This window comes from Sceloporus undulatus, chromosome 7, assembly GCF_019175285.1.
Source record: "Sceloporus undulatus isolate JIND9_A2432 ecotype Alabama chromosome 7, SceUnd_v1.1, whole genome shotgun sequence".
Classification (NCBI taxonomy): domain Eukaryota; kingdom Metazoa; phylum Chordata; class Lepidosauria; order Squamata; family Phrynosomatidae; genus Sceloporus; species Sceloporus undulatus.
In genome coordinates, this window is record NC_056528.1 from 8289691 (window position 1) to 8300754 (window position 11064).

Below are 11064 nucleotides of genomic sequence, written 5' to 3' on the forward strand. Positions count from 1 at the left end.
AAAGAAAGAGAAAGAAAGAAAGAAAGAAAGAAAGAAAGAAAGAAAGCCAATGAGCACTACGATGATGTATAAAGAATGAGTTTAAAAGGAAGGAATCTTGGACTTGAGCATCCACAGTTTGGTATCTTGGACTTGAGCATACATACATTTTGGTATCTTGGACGTGAGCATCCATGAATTTTGGTATCCACAGGGGTTCCTCAAACCAAACCTCAGAGATGTGAAAGGCCCACTGTATAAGATCCAATACAGGGAGAGGCAGGATACAAATAAATATTATTATTGTTGTTGTTGTTATTGTTATTGTTATTATTAAAGTTCCTGCAGGGCAATTCATTTAATAATCGTATTGTACAGCTGAGGAACACAGATGCTGAGATCGGTAAACAGCACTGCAGGCCAATTTACAGACAAAAACTCTTTGCAAAACACTTTGCAAATCTGCCGACCCATTTCAATCCACCTTCTGTTTACCCTTAGTTCATTTCCCTGCTCCTCTGTTACTCCAAGGAGCTCATTTGAGTTTATTTCATTGCTTTGGGTGTGTGCTTCCCTTAGCTTTTGTCCTGGCCTTTGCTCAAAGGAGCTGTCCCTGGTATTTCTGCCGTGGAGTGAAAGAAAACGTTACCAAATGCACAGTGCATGAAGGAAGAGGAAGGAAGGAAGGAAGGAGAGACCTATTTGTGTCTTGTCCAAGAGACAGCATGGTGTACTGAGTTTCATGGCTGGGAGGGGACTTGCACCTGGATCTCGCAAGCCCCAAGCCCAGTGCTCCAACCATTGCACCACGCTGGTTCTTAAGGCCCGTAATACCCCTCCTGGCTACCTCACAGCAAGCCTTGCCTCTCCTCCGCTTGTGGTTTTTCCACCGCAGGAGAGAGAAGCAACCAGAGATGAAGTCACCAACGTTCTTCTCCTCCGTGTTTGGAGAGCCCAGGGCTTAGCTGCGTGAACATGCCCATCGTATTTCTTAAAAGCAAAGCATAGCCTGGCTGCTCCAAACCGCTAGATGTGGATGTGTCCCAACAGAATCCCAGCCGATAAGATCTTGTTTATCGTAATCTCTTGATGCAGAACTGTCTGGACTTGAAGGATGGAGGGAGGGTTCACCTGCCTTCTTTCGCAAAGGAAACTGGAACTATTACCATTTCTTGCTCACGATGCTCCCTCCCTCTCTACCTCCTTTCAATCATCTGTTTACCTTCTCAGTCCTTCCTTCCTTCCTTCCTTCCTTCCTTCCTTCCTTCCATCCATCATCTATCTTCTCAATCTCCTTGCTTTTTTCCTTCCTTCCTTCTTTTCATCCTTCATCTATCTTCTCAATCTCCTTCCTTCCTTTCATTCTTCATCTTTCTCAATCTTCTTCCTTCCTTCCTTCCTTCCATCCATCCATCATCTATCTTCTCAATCTCCTTCCTATTTTCCTTCCTTCCTTCCTTTTTTCCTTCCTTCATTTATCTATCTTCTCAATCACCTTCCTTCCTTCCTTCCTTCCTTCCTTCCTTCCTTCCTTCCTTCTTTCCTTCCTTCCTCTGTCTATCTTCTCAATCTCCTTTCTTCCTTCCTTCCTTCCTGTCCATCAGCTGTCTATCTTTTCAGTCTCCTTCCTTTCTTCCTTCCTTCCTTTCTTTTCAATCAATCATCTGTCTATCTTCTCAATCTCCTTCCTTCCAATCACCTGTCTGTCTATCTTTTCAGTCTCCTTCCTCCCTCCCTCCCTTCCTCCCTCCCTTCCTTCTTTCCTTCTCCATTGCCGTCTCCTCACTCCACTTCTCCTCTAGACTGATATTGAGGGCTGCAGTCAATGGATCCCAAGAAACCCAATGGCCCGGGAAGAGGGAGCAGGATGAGCAAGAGAAGAAAAAGAAGAAAAGCGGTGCCTTGGGGCTGCTAATTTCCCCCACGTTCCCCAAACAAGCAGCTGCGGAGCCCCTTTCCCAAGGCAGGTTCGGGCAAAGCGCGATGGAGAGGTGATAATAATGTGTCTGTCATTTCCCTCCGACATGTAGGATCTTGCAGACCGCAAATACCGTTAACCAGCTTGGCCAAATCTGTTAGGACGGATCCGGGGAGAGGAGAACACATGCCTACCGCCAGGTTCGTGTTTTCTTTCTCATTATTATGTCGGTGGCGCATAAGAGTGAAATGTCCACCAAATTGCAAGAAAGGGGGGAAGAAGGGCTTGGAAGGCAGGTGGCTCAGAGATGGCGGGTTTTGTGCACAAGATAAAATGGCTTTTGTTTCCTTTCTGCTCTATAAAACCTCCCTCTTGGTCCTTTCTTTTGTCCAAGTGCTGCACTGACAATAAATATGAAGTGCCATTATATTAGTTTTGCACCAGTCCTGGCTCTCTCCTATGGAATCCTGGGATTTATAGTTTGATTTATAGTCTGCCAGTTTTACAGATGGGGAATTTTACAGTATGGCAAAGGGGGAGATCCACCCTTTGCTAGGTGACACAAGGCATGCGATGTTGCATCGTCTGCGTCTTGAGCCTGAAAAACAAAACCATTAAAAAGAGCATTCCACCAAGACACTGCTGCCTTGTCTGGATGGATCTAGCGGAGAATTTGTGGGATTTTATGACTAATGTCCTTAATCCGTTCTAATGCAACAGAGGATCAGGTCTGATCCCAGTCGTGTAACTGGAGACAGTCAAACAAACAAACAAAACGTCTTCCAGATGACGTCAACAAAGACAACCGTTGCACTTGTTCCGCTTAGCAGGTTTCCAGACCTTTCACCATTTTGGTGGCCCTCCTTTGGACACACTTTAGTTTGCCAATATCCTTTTTGAATTGTTTTGGCCAGAACTGGACACAGTATTATTCCAAGTGAGGCCTGACCAAAGCAGAATAGAGTGGGACTATTACTTCCCTTAATCTAGACACTATACTTCTATTGATGCAGCCTAAAATCGCATTGGCCTTGTTAGCTGCCACATCACACTGCTGACTCATGTTCAGTTTGTGGTCTACTACGACGCCTAGATCCCATCCAGATGTAGTCTCCTTAAGCCAGGTGTCCCCCATCCTATATCTATGCATTTCATTTTTTTCACCCTAAGTGCATTACCTTACATTCGTCCCTCATTTTGTTAGATTTGACCCAGTTTTCTAATCTATTAAGGTTACTTTGAATTTTGATCCTGTCCTCTGGGGTATTAGCTACTCCTCCTAATTCGGTGTCATCTGCAAATTTGAGAAGCATGCCTTCTATTTCTTCATCCAAATCATTGATAAAGATGTTAAATAGCACTGTGCCCAGGACAGACCCCTGTGGCACCCCAATGGTCACTTCTTTCCAGGATGAAGAAGAGGAGCCATTGTTGGGCACCCTTTGGGTTTGGCTGGTCAACAAACTACAAATCCATGTATTTGTATATTGTACAATCCATGCATATTGTAAAGTCATTAGATCAAGGACTTTTGTCTTTCACACTACACAGTTATAGCACTTTGATGCCACTTTAACTGCCATGCAGTCCTGCGATTTATAGATTCCTGGGTGATTTATACAGTGGGCCTTTGGAATCCGCTGCGGTTTGGTTCCAGGACCCTCCATGGATGCTCTTGTCCCGTTACATACAATGGCATAGAAAAATGGTGTCCCTTATATCAAATGGCGAGATCACAATTTGCTTTTTGGAATTTATTTATTTTAAGAAACATTTTGAATCTGTTGATGCTGGAAACCATGGATAACAAATCCACGGATATGGAGGTCTGGCTGTAATTCTCTGCCAGAGACCCTGAATGCCCCACCAATACCAAACTACTATCCTTAGGACTCTGCAGGATGCAACCATGGCAATTACAGTACCGTTGGTCCTCCTTATCCATGGATTTTTTATCCACGTATTCAAGCATTGACGGCATGAAAATATTTTTTAAAAGTATAAATTCCAAATAGCAAACCTTGATTTTGCCATTTTAGTATAAGGGGCACCATTTTACTATGCCATTGTATTTAATGGGACGTGGGCATCCATGGATTTTGTTATCTATGGGAAACCAAACCCCAGTAGTAACAAAATGCCATAACTGTATAGTACAGAAGAGACCACAGTCCTTGGGTCTGCATAGGATGCCCAGCAAAGAACCACTGATATTAATAGGAACCATTTACTCACTTCATCTAAGAGACGTGATCACAGGGAATTAGCTTACAGTTGTCAACTGCTTAGATGGTATGAAGCGGTATATAAATGAAGCTGCTATTGCTGCTATTGCTAATATGTAGACCATCCAAGGTTTGCATCCTTAGACAACACCAGCCTTTGAAAGGAGAGCACACACCTCTCCTCTCTGTGGCTTGCAAGACGTAGGAGGCCAAAGGCTCTCTTTGCACTTCAAGCATCCTGGCATTTCTTTTTTCCAAAGGGAGACGGTGGGTACCAGTGGGCTGCTTCTACGGCTGCTGAACGGAGACTTGAGAAAAATACTAATTATCTATCAGTTACCAGCTGGCTGGCGTGGCGAGGGAGGCATGGCAGCTGTGATCGGCTCCCGGCTCTGACAGGTCCAGGCAGCTCCAGCAAGCCGAGGGCCTGATAGCTTTGCACCTTTGAGTTGGGGTACCAACATGTTCCATCATGCCATGTGCAAGAGAGAGCCCAGCCTCTCTCTCTCTCTCTCTCTGGCCTCCCACCCGCTATGAAGAGAAAGCATGGCTGAGGGGCATAGCAGAGGGAGGGATGCTGCGAAGGCTTGGAACGGCTGCTTGGGTTGACTCCGCCAAGTCCTTGTTTCACATTCACCAGATGCAGAGGCGCATCAGCATCACTGCCACCATCATCAAACAAGGTGTAGCAGAAGGCGGAATAAACAAACAAACCCAACCAATGCTTTGCATTCTGGATCGTAGCATCCTAGAATCCTAGAGTTGGAAGAGTCTCCAAAGGCCATCCAATCCAACCCCATTCTGCCATGCAGGAAGACAAGATCCAAGTACTCCCAACAAATGGCCATCCAGTCTGTAGCGTTTTGTGGGTTTTCCAGGCTATGTGGCCATGCTTTAGAAGAGTTTATTCCTGATGTTTCACCAGCATCTGTGGCTGGCATCATCTTCTGAAGATGCCAGCCACAGATGCTGGCGAAACATCAGGAATAAACTCTTCTAGAACACAGTCACATAGCCTGAAAAACCCACAAAAAACTATGGATGCCGGCTGTGAAAGCCTTTGACTTTACATCCAACCTGTGTTTAAAAACCTCCAAAGAAGGAGACTCTACCACATGCCAAGGCAGCCTCTTCCACTATCAAACAAGTCTTAGCATCAGGAAGTTCCTCCTAATGTTGAGGTGGATTCTCTATGCTAGTTTGAATCCATTGCTCTGGGTCCTAGTCTCTGGAGCATCAGAAAACAAGCTTGCTCCCTCCTCAATATAACATCCTTTCAAATATTTAAACAGGGCTCTCATATCACCTCTTAACCTTCCCTTCTCCAGGCTAAACATTCCCAGCTCCCTAAGTCCTTCCTCATAGAGCTTTATGGTTTCCAGACCCTTCACCATTTTAGTCGCCCTCCTTTGGACACATGGCTCCAGTTTCTCAACGTCCTTTTTGAATTGTGGAGCCCAGAACTGGACACAGTATTCCAGGTGAGGTCTAACCAAAGCAGAACAGAGTGGCACTATGACTTACCTTGATCTAGACACTTTACTTCTATTGATGCATCCTAAAATCACATTGGCCTTTTTAGCTGCTGCATCACACTCCATATCACCTTGGGCCAGGGACATAGCCAGGATTTTAGGAAGGGGGGGTCCAGACTAAGTGCCACCATTATAATGGGGCTTGGGCACAGTGGTGCAGCAGCACCCACCATTCATTTTTCTAATGGAAGGGGGGGGGTCTGGACCACCTGGATGGTAAGTTGAACCCCCCCCCCTTGGCTACGTCCCTGCTTGGGCCTCTCTTTGGACCCAGTATTGGCCAAATGAGGTGAAACCACTACAGGGAAGACCTATTTGCTGGGGACATCCCAAGAATAACAGTTTGACCCCACTTTAACAGTCATGGAGCATCATATAGAATTCTAGGATTTGTAGTTTGAAGAGGGACCACAGATTGTCTACTTATATAAATAATGGGGGCATTCGCACTTACAGTTTCGTGCCGAGGAGATCTGGATCTCCGCACTGATGAAATCCCGGATCAGTGTTCCCACTACGTTTTACGGTACTGAATCTCTCTGTGACATTTAAACCCTGTCACCATTTACACTTGCACCGTTTCAGTTTAAAATGGAGGCACCTCCATTTCTGAGAAAGATACGCCGCAATTCGAATCGATTCAGTAGCATACTCACGTTACCGAAGATTCATTCATTGTGGCTCTTCAAAAAAGACACGGGAAAAACCTCAGTATCGAATATACTGGGTTAAGTGGGGTTTTTTGGTAGCCCCCTGCAAACTGCACCAAGGGCATTCGGGCCAAATGTGAAAGCCACAAAAATAACCCAGTTTCACATGGAGCCATAAGAAACTAGAACATTATAAAACCAGCTGAAAACCTGGGATGACAAACCAGGACTATTCCTTCCAAATCAAGACATGCGCAGGTAAGGCAATCCACTGAGGCTAAACTTTTTGTATTTTTAATGTATTTTAATGCCATCTCTCTATTTTATATTGGTTTATATGTTACGCAACCTTTCCATTTACGTGATCTAAGTTACTATATGCTTCAATGGGTCTAGTGACCATAAATAAAGATTGATTGATTGATTGACCTAACAGCCAAGTTAGGCCAAGTTCAAATATCTGAAGGGATGTTATATGGAAGAAGGCGCAAGCTTGTTTCCTGCTGCTCTAGAAGCAAAACCCAAACACAAAGTGTATCTGAAGATGCCATTGCAACTATGGAGTTTATTAGAGTGGGGCGGATTTCGACATTAGATTAAAGCGCATTTTAAGCACCCCGCAAATGAAGCGGAAATGGCGAGTAAGTGTACAAATGATTATCACATTCAATTGCACAAGTAAAATGATATCAGAAATGCATTTTCACTGAAATCCCAAAAGTAAAAAGATGTGCATTAATGCTTCTTTGTGAATTTTAATGGCGAGTTTTGTGCAGCGGCGTGTGAAATCGTTACGCAATTTTTCTGGGATATTCATGGGATAAACTCCCAATCTCCTTCGTGTGATAAACTCCTATGTACTTACTTTTCATCTTCAGGCTATACATATAAGCAGTATATGAACCATCAATGAATTTTGTGTTTAGACCTGGGTCCCACCTCTAAGATATCTCACTATGCATCTATATGCAAATACAGGTATTTAAAAACCAAAACATCCAAAATCCAAAACACTTCAGGTCCCAAGCATTTCAGATACGGGAGACTCAATATGTATTGGTAACTTCTTCACTCTCTCCAGGTAACAACGTTTGGTTGGACCTTCAGCAATAAATAAGTTTAAGGTCTGTGCAATGGGGAAATTCACAAAGATATATCTTACATTTACCTGTAAGTCTCAGGTAAGCATAGTCTGAACCATTATCCATTAAGGATAAGGGACCCAATTTTGCCTTCCCACCAAAAGCAGAGGCGCAACAGAACAGCTAGCATCAATGTACTTAGAAGGAAGAGCATAAAGGGATGCTCCCATATGACAGCATTGGCTTGCAGGGTCAGACCTCCCTGCTGCCCCCTTGTGACACTAAACCAAGGCTCTTTCTCATCATCACGATAGATCCCATGTGTATGAAGGGATCCTAGGTGTATGCGCAGAGTGTCTAGAGTCTGTGAAGCCGAAGGCTTTCATGGCCAGCATCCATAGTTTTTTGTGGGTTTTTCAGGCTATGTGGCCATGTTCGAGAAGAGTTTATTCCTGACGTTTCGCCAGCATCTGAGATGCCAGCCACAGATTTTGGCGAAACATCAAGAATAAACTCTTCTAGAACATGGCCACATAGCCCAAAAAACCCACAAAAGGTCTAGAGTCTGTTCATCACAGGAGCTAGATGGGGCTATGGATTTCCATATGGTAGCCCCATTCATATAGGAAAGAACACACCTGCATGCAGAGATGGGACTTGCATTCCCCCAAATCCCAGGGACTTGCATTAGAGCAGAGAGCCAGCATGACTTAGTGGTTTGAGTACTGGACTATGACTTTGCTGGCCAGGGTTTGAATCCTAGCCATGAAACCCACTGGGTGACTTTGGGCAAGTCACACTCTCTCAGCCTCAGGGGATGGCAATGGAAAAACTTCTCTGAAGAAACTTGCCAAGAAAACTCAGTGCTGCCGCTAAGTCGGAAACAACTTGAATATAGCATATAGCAACCAACAACAACAAAGTACAGGTTCCCCCAACCCCAAGTGTCTTCTGCAATGTCCCTCTCATTCCCTCTGTCCCACACAACTCAATGCTAAGAGATGCTAAGAATGAAGCCAGGGCCAAACTTGGAGTTGAAAGGCACAGGACATAGCAAGCTACAGTAGTTGCCAAAACTAAGCAGGTACCGATCTGGTCAATGCTCAGATGGGAAGCTGCCCAAGAACTGCTGCATACATCTCCATGATAGAAGAAAGATGGGATATACAGTAGATGCTACAGATGACCAGCAAATCATATCAGTATAGCCATAACCCAGTTTCTTGCTCATCCCAGTAAGACGGGATTCTGGAAGTGGTTTCTTAGCTTGATGATAGAGACCAAAGGGATCTTGCAGCACCTTTGAGACTAACCATGCAAAAGAAGTTGTAGTATGAGCTTTCATAGCCTTGATCTCCTTCCTCAGATGCGTGGAGTAAACTGGAGCTGAGGAAGGACTTTTATAACCAGACTGCATGAATAGCCATTGCAATGTCTCATTATAAAGATCCTTCTTGGGCAATAGTTCATCCCATGCATCTGAGGAAGCAGACCATGTCTACAAAAGCTTACCATTTCTTTCACACCAGAGGTGCTGCAAGGACCTTTTGCAAACTGATGTTCCAAACGCTCACTGCGATGCCTCTGAATTCCAGCAACAGATATAGAGAGACAGACAGCTAGATGACTGATAGGCAGATTCTGTAAAATGGGCACAATGATACCAAATTCCCAAAGCTGTTAGGCAGAGAACTGTTTAGGTATCTTGACATATTCCAAAGTAACCATATCAACAGTGGGAATGAATACACACGGGGAAGGTAGAACATTGCGTACCTTGGAGTAGAACATACATCTGTGTGCCAAAGATCCTCTGTGACATTTCCCTGGGAAAGTCCTCTGTATGAAACTGTCAGCCAGTCCTTGTCGACAGCACCAAGCTAGATGGATCAATGCTCTTCCTATGTTCCCAGCTGTGTTAGCCCTCTATCCAAAACCACACACAGTGGAATCTTGCATTGTTTTCAGCAAAGTGCCATAGCTCAATGGCAAAGCCGATGCTTTGCCTGCAGAAGGTCCCGGGTTCAAGTTCTGAATCTCTAGGCAGAGCTCATAGAGACCTCCTATGAAACTATGGTGAGCCAGTGTGGGCATCGGGAAATATAGTGGGACCTTGTTCGGTTCCCAGACCCAAAATCCATGGATGTTCAAGCCCCATTAAATACAATGGCACAGTAAAATGATGTCCCTTACATAAAATGGCCAAATCAAGTTGGGATTTATACTTTTTTGGGAATGTTTTCAAGCAGTGGATAAAGAATCCTTGGATACAGAGGACCGACTCTACTCTGATGGTCGCACCAAGGGTCTGATTTGGTAGACTATGCCAAACAATTTGGGCAATGGGCCTTTGGACCACGCAAGACCATTCGAGAGGCGCACAAAAAGGCAAGCATGCAACTTACCGTCCAGGTGGCCGATTTCGCCGTACTGGATTGCTGGAAGGTGACTTCGAAGTGGTGCGGCCCCGGGTAGTCGGTGTTGGACGGGATGACAGGTGCCGGGGACATGGTGTCGAAGGTGGAGCTGGGTTGCGAATAAGGCGAGAGCGTTGGGACATTGGAGGCGTGCTCCGAGCTATAAGGGCTTGAGGAGGCGGCCCGGCTGTCAGTGCTCTGATCCATGCTGTTGTTCAGCAAATTAAACTGGGACTGGAGGAAAGCAAAGAAGGGGAGGAGGCAGAGGTGGAGTGGAAGGAAAGGAAGGAAAGGAAGAGATGGGGAGAAATGACACTGCCAGGTTAGAGGCTTGGAAAACTTAAGGCGGCAGCTGCAGCAGCCCCACTTGCACACCTTTGGCAAAACTTCTCCAGGTGTCTTGTTCCGACAGGCAGCCGAAAAGGGGCAGCCTTCGCTCCTGGGACTGGTGTGGAATGGGAAATACCTCTGAGGGGGTCTTCGGGCTGCGCTTTGTGTTTTGTGTCCCCCTCCCTCCATCACTTCTATACACACAGAAGGAGAAAAACAAGTCTCCGCTTGTGCACAACACAGAGAAGGATACACTTGACAGGGTGACCTCATTCCTCGGTTCGATCCGCAATGCCAAGAGTAAACCTAAAGTAGCCTGGACAAGGATTTACTCAAAAGCCACTTTCCCCAACCTACCAGCCTCCTGACTGCCTCTCCCATCATCCACAGTAAAGGTCATGCTGGATTGGGATGATGGGAACTGTAGGTGAAGATACCTGTAGAGTGACCAGTTGGAGAAGCATATCTCTCCCATCATCCATAGTACATGACATGCTGAATTGGGGTGGTGGAACTGTAGACCAGTTGGGGAGGCATACTTTCCCCATCATCCACAGTATATGTCATGCTGGATGGTAGGAACTATAAACTAAGATACCTGTAGGATGACCAGTTGGGGAAGCATACCTTTCCCATCATCCACAGTATATATCATGCTGGATTGGGATGGTGGGAACTATAGACCAGTTGGGGAAGCATACCTTTCCCATCATCCACAGTACATGTCATGCTGGATTGGGATGGTGGGAACTACAGACCAGTTGGGGAAGCATACTGCTCTCATCATCCACAGTACCTGTCATGCTGGATTGGGATGGTGGGAACTATAGACCAGTTGGGGAAGCATACCTTTCCCATCATCCACAGTACATGTCATGCTGGATTGGGATGGTGGGAACTACAGACCAGTTGGGGAAGCATACTGCTC

At 45.4% G+C, this 11064-nt stretch overlaps 1 protein-coding gene across 4 annotated transcripts in view; it reads right to left on the reverse strand.

The window, feature by feature from the left end:
* Window positions 1–11064, reverse strand: part of TP73 (tumor protein p73) — a 61374-nt gene that overhangs the window by 29166 nt on the left and 21144 nt on the right. For all 4 annotated transcript variants that reach the window (XM_042480060.1, XM_042480061.1, XM_042480062.1 and 1 more), the window contains one exon: window positions 9795–10040. In XM_042480060.1, the coding sequence (XP_042335994.1) occupies window positions 9795–10040 (246 nt within the window). The remainder of the gene's footprint in view (window positions 1–9794; window positions 10041–11064) is intronic.